General features: G+C 51.7%; 1 protein-coding gene across 9 annotated transcripts in view; it reads right to left on the reverse strand.

Moving 5' to 3' along the window:
- Rnf123 (ring finger protein 123) overlaps positions 1 to 18,680 on the reverse strand; it is a 29,470-nt gene that overhangs the window by 7,923 nt on the left and 2,867 nt on the right. For all 9 annotated transcript variants that reach the window (XR_005284670.1, XM_038322825.2, XM_038322824.2 and 6 more), the window contains 24 exons: positions 14,845 to 14,924; positions 14,628 to 14,722; positions 14,246 to 14,300; positions 14,067 to 14,152; positions 13,697 to 13,783; positions 13,398 to 13,465; positions 13,142 to 13,267; positions 12,704 to 12,818; positions 12,520 to 12,624; positions 12,006 to 12,131; positions 11,798 to 11,890; positions 11,653 to 11,726; positions 10,891 to 11,008; positions 10,591 to 10,690; positions 10,357 to 10,418; positions 10,128 to 10,199; positions 9,805 to 9,925; positions 9,084 to 9,185; positions 7,276 to 7,382; positions 6,882 to 7,080; positions 6,264 to 6,409; positions 5,909 to 5,992; positions 5,105 to 5,212; positions 196 to 373 (listed from right to left, as the gene is read on the reverse strand). Coding sequence is in view for 8 of the 9 variants with exons in the window: in XM_038322825.2 (XP_038178753.1) it covers positions 196 to 373; positions 5,105 to 5,212; positions 5,909 to 5,992; positions 6,264 to 6,409; positions 6,882 to 7,080; positions 7,276 to 7,382; positions 9,084 to 9,185; positions 9,805 to 9,925; positions 10,128 to 10,199; positions 10,357 to 10,418; positions 10,591 to 10,690; positions 10,891 to 11,008; positions 11,653 to 11,726; positions 11,798 to 11,890; positions 12,006 to 12,131; positions 12,520 to 12,624; positions 12,704 to 12,818; positions 13,142 to 13,267; positions 13,398 to 13,465; positions 13,697 to 13,783; positions 14,067 to 14,152; positions 14,246 to 14,300; positions 14,628 to 14,722; positions 14,845 to 14,924 (2,507 nt within the window). In the remaining variant the exon portion in view is untranslated. The remainder of the gene's footprint in view (positions 1 to 195; positions 374 to 5,104; positions 5,213 to 5,908; positions 5,993 to 6,263; positions 6,410 to 6,881; positions 7,081 to 7,275; positions 7,383 to 9,083; positions 9,186 to 9,804; positions 9,926 to 10,127; positions 10,200 to 10,356; positions 10,419 to 10,590; positions 10,691 to 10,890; positions 11,009 to 11,652; positions 11,727 to 11,797; positions 11,891 to 12,005; positions 12,132 to 12,519; positions 12,625 to 12,703; positions 12,819 to 13,141; positions 13,268 to 13,397; positions 13,466 to 13,696; positions 13,784 to 14,066; positions 14,153 to 14,245; positions 14,301 to 14,627; positions 14,723 to 14,844; positions 14,925 to 18,680) is intronic.

Genomic DNA, 18,680 nt, shown 5'->3' on the forward strand with positions numbered 1-18,680 from the left:
CAGCAAAGGAGAGAAAGTCAGGGGTCCTAGCCATCTGCTGCCATTGGAGCCCCTGGAGAGCTGCCTCTGAGCCTGCAGCGCTAGTTCAGTACGAGAGCTCGATGTGTGTGGTCGGGTGGTGACGATGAACTAGAGCCTGCCGAGTTCACTCTAAAGATCTCTTTTCTGCGCTTCCCTCCCAGCTGTGCACATCACCTGGGAGCTCCTCCATGCTGTGCACAGGGCCAAAATAATTCTTGAGAGCACTGTAGCTGTTGATGGCCACGCTTAGGTAGAACTCAGGCATGAAGGCAAAAAGTGATCCTGTGCGATCCCCATGCTCGATGGTCCGTAGGCAGACACGCAGCAGCCAGTAGATATCCAGCATTTTCTCCTGCAGGAAGCACACAGAATGCTGCTGGGCCATTTACTGTGAGGGCCACAGGGACACGGTCTGGTCTAGGGATCAGGAAGGCCTTCTCATGACAATGACATCAGAACTGAGACCTGCACTCCAGCAGGTGTGATCGGTGACCTAAGCTGAAGGAATGAAGTCCTCAGCAAGTACGAGTCCAGCCAGGCAGGGCAGTACCCTGACCCCGATGAGAACCAGTTATGACAGGGTAAAGAGGTGGGTGTGGAGAGCACTATGAAGACAATCGGGGACAGGACTGTGAAGGAGCCATGGCAGTGGCCAGACCTAGGACAGTAGACGGAGAACTGAATCGCCACGACTGGGGAGACAGAGGCTGTGTTGCCTATACACTAAGAATGGCGTCCCCAAGGGAGAAGGATCTGGGACAGGGAGGTGGAGGGAGCTGGGAGAAGTGGAGGGAGGGGAAACTGTGGTTGGGATGTAATGTCTGAGAAAAGAATAAATAAAACATAAGATCAGAGAAAAGCTGTTGCTCAAAAAGAAAAAAAAAAAGAATGGCTTTCCCATTCCTGAGGAGATGGAGCAGAGAAGCTCCATCCAGGAAGAGGGAGTGCACCCTAGCACAAAGAGCACGGGCACCTGTGCACGCTCACAAAGATTTGTGGGGAGGAGACAGGCAAATGTGGTCTGAGCGCAAATGTGGTCTGAGCTCGAAGGAGAAGCTGGTGGGAAAGGAAGGCAGCATGCCCGCTGTGGGAAGAGAAGCCAGAAGAAAGAAAGGGCCTAGTCCCATAGCGGCTCTTAGAGTCTCCTTTAGGATTGAGAGGGAGCAAAACCTAAGAGGGTGCCAAGCCCCAGTTCAGAGGCACAGAATCTGCACTTGACACGAGCTCTCTAAGGTGTCCCACATTCCAGGACCGAAGAAAATACACAGAAGGCTGAGGAGTGGGCCTGAGCCCACACATGGGCAGTGCATACACTGTCACCATGGAAGACCCAGGAAGGTAAGCCGAAAGCAAGATGACAATGGCACACTGTAGCCAAGGGCCCCGGTGATGAAGCTGTGCCACTGAGACTGGGGACAGGACAAACATGTGAGCACTATCTCAGAGGGCGAGGAGCCTGTGCTTGAGCAAGCGCTGGGGAAGGGAGGTCGCTAAGACAGCAGGGAGGAGGGAGTGTCATTGGCAGGTGCAGTCCGAGGAAGAGCGCACACTCACCCTTTAATAACAGGGCACACTTCTCAGAGCAGGCGGAGTGAGGCTGAAGATGCAGGAAGAGAAGGCAGCTCAACAAAAGGAGGCCAGTTATGAAAAGCCTGCATCCCACATCATGCTCAGGGTCTCAAATTTGGGGTCGTTCTTTGTCTGAGATTCAGAAAAAGCCCATTTTTATCTCTTCTATTCAACACGGTATTGGGGAACACAGCCAGGGAAAACTACGCAAGAAAAACAAAAGGCATCCAAATTCGGATGGGAACAGTAAGGTCACCTCTATTCACAAACACTGTCTTATGCTTAGAAATCCTAAAGGGCACACACACACAAGGAGAGAGAATTAGAAACAAATTTGGGGTGGGGGCTGGAGATGGCTCAGTGGTTAAGAGCACTGGTTGCTCTTCCAGAGGACCAGGGTTCAGCTCCCAGCACCTACAGCTCACAACTGTCTGTAACTCCCATTCCAGGGGATCTGACAGCCTCACACAGACACACATGCAGGCAAAACAATAGCATACATAAAATAAATAAGTTACTTTAAAACCCCACAATTATAGGGCTGGAGAGATGGCTCAGTGGTTAAGAGCAATGGCTGCTCTTCAAGAGGATCCAGGTTCAATCCCCAGCACCCACATGGCAGCTCACAACTGTCTGTAACTCCAATTTAAGAGAATCTGACACCCTCACACATACATACACCCAGGCAAAATACCAATGTACATAAAATAAATATTCAAAAAACATAATTATAAAAAAAAGAAACAAGCAAGGTTGCAGGACTCAAAATGAAACCACTAGATAGTGCTGGAGGAAATTGAGGGCATAATTAGAAGTAATCAGAGACATCTCTATTCATGGGTCGTTGACTTAATATTGCTACAGTATTGGTAGTGACCAAAGGAATCTACTGCTTCCAACAATGTGGTTGAAGAAATAGGAAACTTGGGCTGGAGAAATGGCTCAGTAGTTAAGAGTGCTTGCTGCTCTTCCAGAAGACCCAGGTTTGATTTCCAGCACCCACATAAGGACTCACAACCAACTGTAGCTCCAGCCTCAGGGTATTCAATGCCCTCTTCTGACCTCTCTGGGCTCCAGGCATGCATGTGATTCAGACAACATACATGAAAGCAAAGCACTCACTCTCTCTCTCTCACACACACACATATACACACTCACACAAACACACAAAATCTTTTTAAGAAAAAAGAAAATCCATTTAGCCATTGCTATGAAGCTTCAAATACCCTGAAGTATCCAAAACACTCTAGCAGGAAACAAAGTTGCTTATTCTTTCTTTTTTGGTTTTTCGAGACAGGGTTTCTCTGTAGCTTTGGAGCCTGTCCTGGAACTAGCTCTTGTAGACCAGGATGGCCTCAGACTCACAGAAATCCGCCTGCCTCTGCCTCCCGAGTGCTGGGATTAAAGGCGTGCGCCACCACCGCCCGGCTCTTCTTTCTTTTTCTTAAGACTTATTAATCTTAGTTATGTGTGTGTGCATTGCGTGTGCATGTGAGTGCGGGTCCCCTGGAGTTGGAGCTACAGGCAGCAGTGGGCTTCCTGATGAGGGTTCTGGGAATCAACTCCAGCCTTCTGTAAGAGCAGCAACCATTCTTAACCACGGCTCCATCTCTCCAGTTCTTTTCTTTCCTTTTACATTTATTTGTTTATTTGTGTGCAAGTGTGAGTGTGTGTGTGTGCACACATGCATGTATGCCATGATGAACATGTAGATGTCAGAGGATAACTTGCAGGAGTCAGTTCTCTCCTTGGGGACTGTGATGGTTTGAATGAGATTGGCCCCCATACGCTCACAGATTTAAATGCTTAGTCAGCTCTTGGTAGAATGTTTGGGAGGGAGTGGGCGTGGCCTTGTTGGAGGTGTGTCAATGGAAATGAGCTTTGATGTTTCAAAAGCCCTTGCCAGGACCAGTGACTGTCTCTCTGCCTGGCTGCCAGTGGGTGGAAAGCGCTCAGCTACTCCAGAACCATGCCTGCTTGTGTGCCTCCATGCTCCCTGCCATGATGATAATGGACTAACTCTCTAAAACTGAACGCGAACTTTCTTTTATAAAAGTTGCCCTGGTCATGGTGTCTCTTCACAGCAAAGAAAGTAACGTAGTGGCAAATGCCCTTATCTGCTGAGCCATCTTCCAACCTTCTGATTTCAAAACTTATTGTTAAAAACTACTAAAAATAATCAAAAAAGTGTGGTACATATGTACAGACCAAGGAGACAGTAAGGGAGTCAGGGGTTAACCCTTCCATCTGTCAGTTGATTTTGACAAGGAATCAAAGGGAAAGACTGGTCCTCTCCAACAACAGGATACTGTAGTCCCATACACAGAAACTGGATACTGTAGTCCCATACACAGAAAATGGAACCAAACCTTGCTTTATGCCATCTACAAAAATTAACTCAAAGTGGATCAGAACCATAAATTTAAGACTCAAAAGTAAGCCTGGAGGTGGTGCACACCTTTAATCCCAGCACTCAGGAGGCAGAGGCAGGTGGATCTCTGTGAGTTCGAGGCCAGCCTGGTCTACAGAGCGAGTTCCAGGACAGCCAAGGTAAAGAAACCCTGTCTCAAAAATGAACAAACAAATAAAAAGACTCAAAAATATATAGCTCTTAATGGAAACAGTGAACAGCAACCAAGGCAGAGGAGGTGGAAGGCAATGGTCCTGAGACGGCGGTGTGGAAGGATGTGGCCAGACTGCCAAGAGAGGGGGCCGGGGTCAGAGCCCAGTGGTGGGGAGCTTCCAACACAATGTCCCTGGCTGATCTTGACAGCAGGAGGAGGAAGAGGTAAAAGGTAGAAGTGGTTTAAGTATGGAGAAGGGGCTGTTAGGAGACACACTGAGCAGAGATAACTGGGTAGAAACAGAGATGCCAACAGCTTTGACTCCCCAGTTCCAGGGGAACAGTATGCTTCTCTCCATGGGAACCTAGGAACAACCTCCTGGCACCACTACTGCCAGGAGGGATAGGTAGAAGAAACTAGTTGAGAGGGGCAAGGGCCAAATTTCAGTCTCAAAGGGAATGCATAGTCAGCCCTCCCTGTACTCCACTGGCCTGGGAGGGCAGAGGCTCATCTTTCTGGTTGTCTGTGTGTGACAAGTGTCTGGACAGCCGCTGAACACTCAGGTCTTTACTGAATGAATAAGCAGGTGACAGAGAATGAGAAGTGTCCAGACTCAAGGTAGCAGGTGAGTTAGCCAGAGGCAGATACAAGAAAGCAAGGCTCAGAGAGAGTCACAAAGCCCCGGATGTGTTGGCAGGGCCATGTGGAGTGGAGAGGAAGCAGGAGTCATGGGCTGAAGGGCTAAGGTGAGCAGAAACAACCCCTGCTTAAGTCCACAGGTGCAAGAGAGATGGCCTGGCGTGTGAGAAGACAATCTGACGAAGAGGGATGGAGTTCGTGCCAGGACCCCAGAAGACTGGGGTCCTTAAGGGTCCTAGTACAACGTGCCCAGCCTACAGTCAAACAGATGCTGAAAACGGGTCATGCTGGACAGAGCCATGGCTACTCACCTGGGAGTAGACAGTGGCATGGACCCAGGCAAGCCGGCGGCTCAGGTGGTCCAGCTTTTCTGAGAAAACTTTCTGGCTCTTGGTCAGCTCTGCAAGGATATCCTTTCTCTGGCCCACAAGAAGAAAAAAAGACAATCAGAATATGGCCTCACGCCCATATCTCACTAGGCAGTTTGATGTGGGCTCTAGCCCAGGGAAGATGAGGGAGGAAGGGTGGGGCTCCACTTAGAAAGCTCACTTCTGCCAGTGGTGATCAGTGGCAACCTAGTAAGTCCCAGAAGAAGGCCCTGGTTAACCCCTCAGTGAGTTCCTGGGGTGAGCATCCAGGGACACAGGGCCAGACTGCAACTTCAATGGCTGGGTAGGCCAAGGCTTTAGTGACAGTAGGCAGAAAAGGCCTGCTAAGGAGGCCCAGCCCAGGCGAGGCACGCCATGGCCGAGGGGCTCCAGGGGACTGGGAGAGCCGGGGCCTGCTTCCTGCTGACTCCGAGTGGTTGAGGAGGCACTCAAGGTCCATTCATTATTAACGAGGTGATGGCTATGCATCAGCACTTAGTGAGAGGGCAGGGGTAGGGAACCTTGGCACGGGCTGTGGCTGGTCGATGGGGCTCAGGATAGACAGGCTCCTCAGCCAGCCTTGCTCTCACTACTTGGTGCGGTCAGGGTAGGGACAGGGGAAAATGCTGGGGCATCCCCAGAACAAAATTTCCTTTGTGGGATGCCCTGGTATACTAGGGACCCCCAAGCATACCATCCCTGTGCCACACCTTTCTGCTCCAATGCCACCTTCCTGCCCAGCCTTACCCTCTTGGGGCAGCGGCGGAGTTTGTCCTCTGTGTCTCTCAGGGCCATGGCATACTCATTGACATCATCGGACACGCCCACCATCTGGAGTATTGAACACCACGTATCTAGGGTGACCCTTGGGTACCTTAACCAGGCTTTTTAAAACCCAATCTGGCCCCAGCCTGCAAAGTTCCCAAATTTCTGTCTCTTCCTATAAAAATACTACAGTCAGAGCCAGGCAGCATTGGCAGAGTCCTGCTGTGTGACACACACACTCGTGTGCACTGACACCCCACAGGCAGGCGTGGAAGCACTCCTGCATCCCACCAGGCAGACCACCCCTCACAACGAACATGGATTGACAGCGTAAGACCTTGCCCAGCTGCTGGTGGACGCTGAGGTTATACATCATGACAGTGCCATCCAGGACTTCCAACAGGGAGTTCTCCGTAAGGGGCTGCTCGGGCTCTTCAGGGGGTCTCCCCAACAGCAGGCCCTCATTCCAATGGCTGCCCTCAACTGCGGAGCAGAAGACAGAACAAAAGCCAGGCTTTTCTATTTGTTCTTTGAGACAGGGTCTTGCTATGTAGACCAGGCTGGCTCTAAACTCCCAGAGCTCTGACTACCTCTACTTAACTAGTGCTGGGATTAAAGGTGGTGCTACCTCACCCGCTTCCAGTTTTCTCTTCAATATGCACAGGCTGTATGGGCCTTCTAGGAGAGGGGATTCCCTCTCTCTTCCTTGTCTAGGAAGGGAGCTTCAGGGAGAATGGGTCAAGGGAGGGTGGGGTGCAGGGCAAGGCCCTGCAGCACCAGAACCTATTTTTGTAATATTGATTTCACGTCTTCAGATTGCGCTTCCTGTGCCCTTGGGATGTGGCCAGGCCTCAAGGTGGTAGGAAGGGGGGGGGACTATTCTGGCTTTGCCAAAGATAAGGGGTGGGGTTATACACAGCAGAAGGCTCCCTCAGCAGCTCTGCCTAGCACCTACTGTCCTCACGAGTCCTCTGTTCCACGTTCAGCGAGCGGACCTTTACTTTCTCCATGGTGCTCAGAGGTCGCCGTGGGGTCATGAGGCTCACAGCAGCTGTGCTGAGGAAGCGGTTGGCTCGGCCCAGGGTTGGAGAACTGAGCCAGCCTGGCCGGGGCAGGGGCAGTGCCCCTCCCATGGCCAGGGCTTGCATGGGACGCTGTGGTGGAGAAAGGGGGTCAGAAGCTCATCGACTCTCCTGGGGCCTGTGTAGGACACACTTGATGTACAGAGTAGGGGGAATGGACAGGGAGGGGTCATGCTCCACTAGCAGCCAGGAACTTCCCTGTGAGAAGCTGGACATGTCATACCCCTGCCTACAAGATGGAACTTCTGGCTGCCCCTACTGCCTCACCTGGGCTGCCGTTGAGGCTGGCTCTTCATCCTCATCCAGGTCATCCATGGTAGCTGCCTGGAGCTCCAGGGGATCAATCACAATATTGGCTTTGGAAGCAAGGTCATCTGGGAGACATGCAGGATGGGAGGCTTAGGCCAGCTATAGGAGAGGGACCGTCGACAGAACTGCTCTGAGCGGTGACAGCACTGGCAGGCTTGGGGTGGGGAGTGTGCACAGCCTACTCCCCACTGTCCCTCGTACTCCAGCCCAGCCTTCTCTCTACAGCACAGGGGTCCCTCTAGCTGCAACCAGCAGCAGGAGACACCCCTTACCCTGGCATTCCTGTGGGTCTCTAGTTTCCTGTAAGACTACTCCATATAACCCACACAGGCATGCCCCGCTTTGCACAGACAGTCCACGCACATCTCCAGCTTAGGGTTTGCTTCTCGCCGGGTTTGCAGGTCTCTCCAGTGCCCTGGACTTGATATCTCAGGGTCCCTCCGCAGCACCTTGCTCTGATGACACCCAGCTGCAGAGCATCTAGCACGACCAAGGTTACTCATTGCTCTATGGTGCCTGCTTCACAAGTGGGTAAAGGTCCCCCTGCAGTCCATTCCAGAGGGAGTGTCTCATAATGTAGACCTAACTTCAGTTCCTAGCCTCTCCCAGGCCTTCCAAAGCTGTCTGTGGAGATTTTGTGCCTTCTGTGTGGCTTGTAAAAGCCTCAGACTGGAATCCCCAGCAAGAGTCTGCAGGCCATACTGGGCTGCTTCTGACTTTCATTGTTACTTTTTTGTTTTGCTTTTGTTTCTCAAGACAGGGTTTCTCTGTGTAGCCCTGGCTGTTTTGGAACTTGCTCTGTAGACCAGGCTGGCCTCAGACTCACAGAGATCCACCTGCCCCTACCTCCCAAGTGCTGGGATTAAAGGTATGTGCCACCATGTCCAGTGTTGTTGCTTATTTTTAATATAATGTTTTTAGATTTATTTTTACTTGTATGAGTGGTTTTGTACATGTACCATGTGTAAGCCTGGTATTCATAGAGATGTCCTGGATTCCCTGGAACTGGAGTTACAGACTCTTGTGAGCTGTCCTGTGGATACCAGCACTCAATCACAGGCCCTCAACAAAAGTAATAAGTGCTCATAACTGCTGAGCCTGCTGTACCAGGGCCCTGTTTGTTGTTTTTTAAAGGAAGGTCTCAGTACATAGCCATGGCTGGCCTGGAACTCACAGAGATCTACCTGCCTCTACCCTCCTGAGTGCTGTTATTTTACAGTGTGTGACACCACATTCTGCTCATTTTGATATTCTTGCCCTTGGGTTCACAGTGCCAAAGGCCCTTTGTACCATAGTGACTTGTACTTACCAATGAAAGCAGCTCAGACAGCACTGACACACCCCTTACCAGGCTACTGAATCCTGTGTCAATATATCTGGTCCTTCCCCCGCCCCCAGACAGGGTTTCTCTGTGTAATAGCTCTCTGGCTGTCCTGGACCTCACTCTATAGATCAGGCTGGCCTCAAACTCACAGAGATCTGCCTGTCTCTGCCTCCCAAGTGCTGGAATTAAAGGCCTGTGCCACCACTGCCCGGCCATCTGGCCCTATTTCATTAGTGCATTCCTGGCCTATCTCTAGTGCCCAAGGAAGGCACAGCTTAGCCAGCTAAGCTAAGCTAAGCTGGAGGTCAAATGCAGCCTAGCAGGTCAGTAAGCCCTAACTAAACAGGTAAGAAAGACTTGGGCACCCTCTAGTGGACAAGAGTGGCTCAGCACCCACAGCAGTGCAGGCTCAGAGGCAGCCAGGGCCACAACCTCCACTCACCTTTTAGGGTCTTTCGAAGGTGTGAGAGGAGGCCCCCAAGGCGCTGAAGGTCAAAGTAATCCACCTTGCCGTTGTAGAAGATCTGCGGTGGGACATAAGCCTCTGCAGGGAGTCAGGGGTGCGGGGAGTCAGGGGTGCGGGGAGTCAGGGATGCGGGGAGTCAGGGGTGCAGGGTCAGCCGTCAGGGCTCAGTGGAACTCTGCAGAACCGTCTGACCCTGGTCATCCATCGGCCCAGGCAGACAGCAGAGCCAGAGCCCAGGGCTCCTTGTCTCTCTAACTCTTTGCTGTTTTAGGTTAGCCAACAGCTGTAGGACTTGGGGTAGGGGGAGAATTCTTGGCAGTTGGTTACTCAAGAGAACAGAAGGACAAACTCTATGGAATATCCCCAACCCAGAGTGCCTAAATCTCCTATTGACCCCTGGGGACTCTGTCCAGATGCAGGAGCCCCAGGACCCATCCGAGGCATCTTCACAAAAAGCTTCACAGAGATCTAGGTACCAGCACTAAGGAATAATGCCTGTCATGGGCAGGAGGAGCCTGTGGAAGCAACCAGTCAACATAGGCCTAAAGGTCCCAGAGTGTGGGGCTCCAGAAATGGACTTAGCTGGGCAAAGGCCCAGTAATCTTCACATCCAGCTCAGCTCTCTCCACCACCACCAGCAGCTACCACAGACGTGGCTCAATCCAGCTCTGCCAACCTGGGATCTGGCATCACTTACCCTCACTGAAGGCAGCACGGGGGTTGGAAACTTTGTATTCGTCCCAATAGAAGCGCAGGGCAGATACAAGCCGGTGTAAGAAGCAGACCATGTACTCAGGGGGGCAGAGCGTGGGCATGTTCTGGGGGCAGATGACAGAAAACATACATTGGTGCCAGGCCAGAGTCCAGCTTATTCCTCATCCAAGGCTGTGAGCCAGGATCCCAGGAGGAAAAGCCGGCAAAAACAACGCATGTGAGACAGGTCAGAAGCACCAGATGCCCAGATTGCAGCCCTTGCAACACAGCCAGGAGCCCACAATGGCCGTCCTGGAGGATACCTACCCCCCGGCCACTGGCATTCTCCTGCAGAAACTTCCGGAATTTTGTCAGAAAAATGTACCTAGAAGCTTCGCCCTTCAAGGAATGGGAAAATGAGGCTATGCTGAGCTGAACAGTTACCTTACCCAGAGCCCGACCATAGGAACACAAGCCAGCCCCTGCTCTAGGGCTCGGGGCCCGAAACAACATCCCTCCTAGCCGGGGATTCACACAGGAGTCTCGGGTCACTTACCCCATTGTCATCCTTATTGTCCAACAACAGCTTCAGGATCTGGACCTGTAGTCCTTCCACCACTGGGACGGGGCAGGAAAGACAGCCTCAGGCTCCCAGGAAAGGGAGCAGGCAGAATCTTGTGTCAGGCCTCCAGCACCAGGGTTCCCCACATCTCCAGGGTTCCCCACGTCTACTAGTACAGCCACCACCAACTGCTCCCACCCCTACCTAAGGCCTGAGGCCAGGGCTGACCTTCAATGCGCTTCTTGAGTCTTTGGCAGCCTCGCTCATAGGCTCGCCTCCTTTGCCGCTCCTCAGTGGTCTCTTCCTCTGCCTCCTTACTGTCTCTGCCCTGGGCAGGAACAGAGGACAGAAGAGAGCGGGGGTTTCCTGGGGGCTGACTTACCCATGACTACTTCACACGGAAGTCCTCACCCCGAGAACTTCAGGAACCAGGGCAAAAGAGGTCTCAGGCACTAGGTGCCAGGAGCCCAGGTACACTGGGGCAGGCCCTCACTGTGCCAGCTCCCACCCCACTCAAGGTCTGCCCACCTCCCTGCTGGAGCGATGGGGCCACCAGGTGGTGGGAATGAGTTCCTGCAGGCCAGCCTCCTCCACACGCAGGGGACTCTTAATATAAAAGAAGACCACGGACCGGAGCATGTCAAAACTGGTAACTGTCAAGGAAGAACTTGGCTCACCAAAGAGCCTACTATATGCCCTCACGAGCCCACCTTGGAAGTCCACCTTAATGTACCCACCATAGCTCTCCTATTGTCAAAAATGCCAATCTCACCATGTAACCGTCTCCTAGGTTGTGAACCTCAAGAGAGATCTATGGCTATCAAATCAGCAAGCCCGCTACCCAGCAAGGGTATGATAAAAACTTGTTAAAGGAACAGGTGGATGGGATGGGCCTGCCGGTCCATCTCAGGCCCCATATGTCCCACTGTTTGTGCTTGCTGGAGGCTGAAAGATACCAATGCTTAGGATTCCCAAACAGCTCACAACACTGGAGAAACAGGAAGACCTGCCTCTTCAGAGAAGACCTTGTCTGTGTACTCAGACAAAAGTACAGAGATGAGGCTAAAGAGAGCAGGCCGTGGGGCCTTCCCACACTTCCACACACAGCTGCAGTGGAGCAGAGCCCTGTTCAGCCAGCCAGGCAACTGCAGGCCTCTCTTTTGCCTTCTCGGTTCTGTGGGGACTCAGCTGTGGTCTCCTGAACCTTCCTAGAGACTCCTGGAGTGGTGGACACTGCCCTCTGCTGACCTTGGAAGGTACTACATGGTCTGCCTAGCATCGAGAGGATACAGGACGTTACTAAGCAGAAACTTGCGGGACTTCTCGTGTCTCAGGATGGAAATAGTGAGGCGCAGGTAGTGGATCTGTGGAGAAAGGGGTGCTCAGAATCGGCAGCGAGGCTTGGGGGTTTCAGGGCAGGGACAGATGCTCCCACCTGTAGACCCAGGTCTGGGACAATCGGTGAAAACCGGTAGAGACGCAGCAGAGACATCATCAACTGCTTGAGGCAATCCTGTACCTCATAGTCCTGAGAAGAGATGCTAGGGCAGCCATGACAGGGGCCTCTTCCAGGACCCTACCATACCTCCCTTGCTCTGATGGAGTCTGACAGCCTGGCCTGAGCCTGGAGTCAGAAGTCTTACCTCCATGAAGAGCCACAAGAGGTCCAAGATCTGGTGTACTACAGACTGTGCCTGCTCAGGCGTGCCCTTCTCCATGATCCCCAGCAGGAAGCTCATGAACACAGCCTCCACGAGGTAAACCTTGCGCTACACCAAAGGGCAGACACTAGTAAAGTTGGGCCTCTTGCTGCCCAGGAGACCCCTGCTCATGTTGAAGAAGCAGGCCTCGGACACCAAGTCTTGAGCCTTTCAAGTAATTCTACCAGAGATGAGCTCCTTCCAGAGTCTGACTGAGGAACAAGAGGAGCTGCTGGCCTGCTGGCCCACAATCTCTCCAGGGCTTTGTCACACCATTTCCTCAGCCTGTGACATCAAGACCCTTCTTCCCCAGGATGCTGTCCTTAAAATCTGAGGCCTGTGGCCATACAGAACCCTGGCAGCTAATGCTACTGTATCCCACATGAGCCCCAACAGACGCAGGTATTCACTACGAACACATCTAACATGCCTCTCCTCCCCCTCCCTGCAGTCTCACCAGAAGTGGTGCGAAGTGATGGAAGATGTGGGCCAGTGTAAGCAGGACAGTGGGCTGCCCTTGCAGCTGCCACTCAGCGCTCTCCTTCTCCACCAACCGCCCTTCCTGTAGGTGGGGAAGAAGACCATGAGGGGAGGAGGGCTGGGGTAAGACCCCTGTTTCCCCAGCCCAGACTCTGGCTCACCACAGGGTCCAGTTCCACACTCAGCACTGCCTGGAAACAGCCCAGCAATCTCTGTGCCCGCACCAGGTCGGCAAATGGAGGGTCCTGCAGGGGCCGGAAGCCCGCAACTGGGTAGGTGCCACAGAGTTAAGCCAGCAACCTGAGGCTCAGACACATCCCCCTCCCTCCCTCCCACAGAGAGCCTAACCAGGGGCCCAGTCTGCTTTGCAGTTCTGAGGGGTAAAAACTCCTCTGTCATTTCACGGTCTTCATCTGCTCAATGAAGACAATTAATGGCACCCACCTTGAAAGGACTTTGTCCTTGTACCAACCTAACTAAGCTGCCTCTTGTGTATATATTGCAGCAACGAGGCTTGCCCCCAGCCCACAGTGCTCCTGGGTAGGGAGACCCTTATTTTAGATGCCAAGCCACCCACAATCATCTTCCTAAAATGATATCGCAAAGGACGGCTGCCGAAGTTGAATGCCACAGACTCCTTGAATGACAGGCTGATGGCTGGGAAGTAGGCCATTCCTAGGCCCCTGGACAGGTTCTCAAAGGCGGTGCCCAGCGACACACCATTCCTGGGGAGGAAAGGGTAGGTCTGTAAGCCAATGCTAGGAAGGGTATGGTTGCCCACCCTTGGTCTACTGAACTTAGCCTAGCTCCCTTAGAGGAGCAATCTGGCCAGGTCTATAGAGATAGGAGACTCACAGGCAAAAGGATAGAGTACCATCATCCAGATCAATGAGGCAGCTCACGATGTCCCCCGCTGCCCATGCCTGCCACAGAAGGAAGCTTTACAGACACGAAGAAGCACAGCTGCCTGCCCGATCCACATCCCAGGTGCATTCCTAGGACCACCCAGGGAAGACTGACTACAGAGAGACAGGGGGCTCCAAATCCCAGACCCTTCCCTGGTATCTAAAGTCCTTCGTGGTTAGCCTGTGGCTCTAGACCACAAGCAATGGGGTGGTTATGAGGTTGGTGATCCACGGAAGCCCAGCCCTCACCTTGCCATAATTTGTTGTGGTCACATTCCATTTGCGCACCCGGTTCCCGTCATAGGCGTAGGAGTTATGTGTATCTCCAACCCCTTCCTAGGAAGAAACTGCTTGTGAGGTCTGGGGAAGATGGGTAAGGGCAGGCCAGAGCCCACCAGTTACTAACCTAGTGCCCACATGACTCTAGAGATTGGTGTGACGTGTTTGCAAAGGAACCAGAAGTGAAGGGTTCTATACTAGGTGCCCTCGAGTAGAATGGAGCATGTTCCATCTTTAGTGGGCAACCCAGATCAGGCTCCTGAGCGGGTCTAGGGCTGCTCCTGCTCTGAGGATGCCTGCAACACAGGCCTCTCTGGGAGAGCCCTTCCCATGTGTGTACCTCCTGGTTAAAGCGGCAGTTGATGGTGCACCAGCCGATTTGCATGAGACCCTGGGAGGAGATGAGCACCTCGTAGACCCACTTCCCTAGGAAGAGCAGAGGTAGGCCCAGTGAATGAAGACTGCCTCTTGCCTCAGTTTCCTCCCAACTCTCCGAGCCTCGGTGGAGCGTGAGCTCACCTTTGTACACACATGTGGTAGAACGAATAGTGCCAAAGTTGCTGTGTCCAATCACCTGGATAGAGAAAAAAGTAGTGTTTTTGTCCCCAGCTGAGTTAACATTGGTGGCACAAGTTTGTCAGGGCCAACACTGCACTGTGTCTGGCTGAGACAGGAGAGACTGTCAAGAGCTTCTGGGACAGAGGCATGATGGAACCAGGGCTTTGCTGAGAGGGGTTGAGGTAGTGACTGCACCAAGGTTCCAGGACTGTGGCAGGAAGGCTAAGGGCTGAGGACACCATGGTCTGCAGCAGTGTCAAGAGGAGTGTATGGCTAGCTCGTGGCTAGCCACGTCAGGAGAGCTTGGGGCTCAACTAGGGGCCCACAACATGTGCTCACTCACCCCCAGGAGGTCATCATCCACGAGGAGAAGCCCCTCGAAGCCTCCTGTGTGGTCTAGGACCACAGTAGATGGCCCAAGTCGCCCCTCAGCTTGTCCTGAGAAGGGAGATGTGAGGTCAGGAGGGCAGGCGCTCACAGACGCGGGAGATGTGGGTTCAGCAGAGAACCCCAGGACTCAGCACCGTAACTGCACACCCACTCCAAAGAATGCCTCGTACCCTGGCTCTCCTCGTCTTCACTGTCCACCTGGAGCAGCTGTTCCACGTGCTCTGACAGGTTATGGAAGTTCAGGGGTTTCCTGGAGAGTGAGAAGATGAGATCAGTCAAACTGCAATCACCCTGAGCCCTGTCCGGTGGCTGGTTAAGCTCTGGAGGAAGGGCTTCCCTGGCTCTAGACTCTGGTAAGCTGGCAGGAGCTAACTCTAAGAGCTGACAGATGGGATTAGCCACTAAGCTAAAACTTATAAGCACCGTACCCTAGGACTGTTTAAAGAGCAGAACTCATCAGTCTCAGGCTGGGGAGATAGCATGGTCAGGAAAGAACTTGTCTGGCAACCAAAAGGACCAGAGGAAGAACCCAAGTAAGAAAAAAAAGTTGGGTGTCATGACATGTGTGTATAATTTCAGCACTGTTTGCCATTGGGGAAGAGGATACAGGAGGATGGATCCCTGGGTCTCACTGGTGAGCCAACTAGCCCGCTTAGCAAGGTCCTGGCCAGTAAGAGACCCTGCCTCAAAACAAACAAAAAGAGGACAGTATATAAGGAGTGACACAGAAGTTTGTCCTCTGACCTCCACATGCCCCACATGCTCCCGTGCTTCCAAGTGTGTGTGTGTGTATGTGTGTGCAAGCATACACACACACACACACACACACACCAGCCCTCTAAGTCGTAATCCCCTTATCTGTAAACAAACAACAATAATCACGACTAAAAAGAAAAATAAATTAGCTGTATGCCACACTGTGACGATTCCCACGAAAGCACGTGCTCCCAAGTCACTCTTAACCTACATTCTCTCAGATGCATCTGTGTTGATTGTGGCTGAGAAGATGAGGCTGGGAGGAATGCCAGCTGCCAAGTGGGCCAGCACCAGGATTATCTAATCTAGTCCTTAACCCTAAAACTGCGGTTCTTTTGGCAGCAACCTTCCCTACTATTCACCCAAGGGAGACATGTTGGTCAGACATGCCCTGTCATTACAAAGGGCCCGCCCTCTGAGGGGCTGGCCGGCCCTCTCCTATACCTTCCTGTCTTTGGATGTTCATCAGAATACATGGCCCGTATGCCTACAATATTTCACAGCTAAAAGGGCGGGGCAAGTTTGGGCAGCTGCCTAATTTTCTCAGCACACGTGTCCCGAGCTCAAAGGACCTATCAGGCTGAGCATGCTTGCACACACCTTTAATTCCAGCACTCAGAAGGCTGAGTCAGGAGAATTGCAAGTTTGAGACCAGACAGGGCCACACAGCAAGACCCTGGTGTTTGAGGGGGAGGAGGAAGACCTGACCTGAGCTCAGCTTCTAAGAATAGCAGGCAGTGTATTAACAACCAGCAGGACTTGGCAGAGCAGAGGTCTGCCGCCCATCTGGATCCAGTTCACAGACTGGCACCTGTTCTTCTCTAATCTCAGTACCTGCTTTCCTTACCTAACAGCAAACTCTGGAAGGGTCAGATGAGCCAAAGCACCATCTCCCAGCAGGTCGCTCTGACCCAGGTCCACAGATCACACGCTTCCCTGCTGTACCTCAGGGTTGAATCCAAACTGCAGGAGGTGGATATATACAAAGGCCCCTCCTCATCCTTGCTGAACCCTAGGCCGAGGTCAGAAGCCAGCAATACAGTTAACCTAGCCAGTAACAAGGAAGACTGAAGGCAACCCTATGTCTGAATAGCCCAATGGTCCAAAGACTAAAGGAAGTCTCCTCAAAAGCCATCCTTGCAGGCCCACGATTTAGGAGGTGTATGCTCTGTGCCTATGGCTACAACACACAATACATAGCTCTGAGCAGCTGCCGAGACAGCCTCCATTGAGGTAAACCCTGCCTGCCCTTTCTGGGATTTCCCAGGTCCCAGCCTACAATCCTACATCTCCACAACCAAGTGACTGATGGCCCTGCCTCCTGTGGCCAAAGCACTAGCAGTAGCATCTGCTAGTGGTCACATGGAGTAGGAATCAGAGGGCCCCAGGAAGAAGCCAGGATTAGATAGAGAGTGAAGGCGGATAGGAGCCCTTCAGAAGCAGGAGCTTGCTGACCACCCTGCTACTTAAATAGAACAGTAGTAATAAGGCTGTCTTCTGGGCTTCCCAAAGAGTAGAGATTGTGAAAAGCAGAACAGCCACATGGTCCAGGGAACACACAGGTAGGGAAATCCATGCTTCAGGGCAGGAAAAACATACACGACCCCATAAATAAATTAGGCTGGCAATAGTCTTAAAAGAGATTGCAGTATAGGCATGGTGCCTGTATTCCCATCACTTGGAAGCTAAGGTAGAAAGCCTATCAATTTGGGAACAGCCTGGGCAATGCAGCAAAATCAATTTTTCCCCCTCTGGACAGGGTTTCTTGGCTGTCCTGGAACCTATCTTGTAGACCAGGCTGGCCTCGAACTCAGAATTTGCCTTCCAAGTGCTGAAATGAAAGGTGTGCGCTACCACTGCCCCACAAAAATCACTTATCTTAAAAAAAAAAAAAAAAGAAGTAGCTGCAGGTCAAATAATTTAGCCATCCCTGGGCACCCTCGCAGCATGTTTACACAAGCAAAAGCACCTTCAAAATGAGCACAGTGGGAGTGGCCATAGAAGACTCTGGCCCTAAAAGATGTCCACCAAAATCAATTCAGAATATGGGAAAATGTTCATGGAATAAACATGATGACAAAAATAGAATTCTAAAGCTGGGCAAAAGCAGGCAGATCTCTGTGAGTTCAAGGCCAGCCTGGTCTACATAGTGATTGGTCTACATAGTGGGTTCCAAGACATCTAGAGCTACATAGAGAGACCCTGCCTCAAAAAAAGAGCTAATTTCCATATATAGAAGTGAATATTTTTATTATATTAATATGTTTATTAGTTTGATGCTAGTGATTGTTTCACAGGTTTTACACACACACACACACACACACACACACCCCTGCTATTTTAAAAAGCTGAGCCTGCTGGGTGGTGGTGGCACACACCTTTAATCCCAGCACTTGGGAGACGGAGGCAGGTGGAAATCTTGAGTTCGAGGCCAGCCTGGTCTACAGAGGGAGTTCCAGGACAGTCAGGGCTACACAGAGAAACCCTGTCTCCAAAAGAAAAAAAAAAATAGGAAAGAGAAAAAAAAGGAAAGTAGAAAAACAAAACTGGGGTTTTCCAGGAAGAGTGCAAGGGGAAAGTTGGGGGTGGACATGATCAAGATGACACATTGTACATAGCCGTGCCATTAGTCCCAGAACTTGGCAGGAAGGTCTGAGTTTGAGACCGGCCTGAGTTCAATCCCAAATTGTCCTCTGACTTCCAAAAGTGGCAAGCACAAGCCCCCAAACACACACCAAAAAGAAAAAGAAAGAAAAGGTACAGGGGACCTAGTGGTGCTACAGGCATGGGGCACTGTAATCTGAATACTTAGGTGGTAGAGGCAGGAACCCTCCTCCTTCCCCACCTCACCCCCACAAGCTCCAGGACACTTGGCCTAAATTGAGAGTTCCAGACCAACCTGTCTTACACAGAGAGACCAGTATCAAAAAATGAAAACAAAAGCAACTTGTCTTTTTTTTTTTTTTTTTGGTTTTTCAAGACAGGGTTTCTCTGTAGCTTTGGAGCCTGTCCTGGAACTAGCTCTTGTAGACCAGGTTGGCCTCCAATTCACAGAGCTCCACCTGCCTCTGCCTCCCGACTAAAGGCTTGTGCCACCACCAGCTGCAACTTGTCATCATGAATGTTTAAAAAAGTATGTAGTTTACTTTGTTTCAATTATTACACAATAATAAGAAAAACAGTGTTTCCTCTCCTCTTATAGATCAGTCTTCAACTTAGGTCCTCCTGCTTTTTAGCATCCCCAAATGTT

This window comes from Arvicola amphibius, chromosome 3, assembly GCF_903992535.2.
Source record: "Arvicola amphibius chromosome 3, mArvAmp1.2, whole genome shotgun sequence".
NCBI classification, from domain to species: domain Eukaryota; kingdom Metazoa; phylum Chordata; class Mammalia; order Rodentia; family Cricetidae; genus Arvicola; species Arvicola amphibius.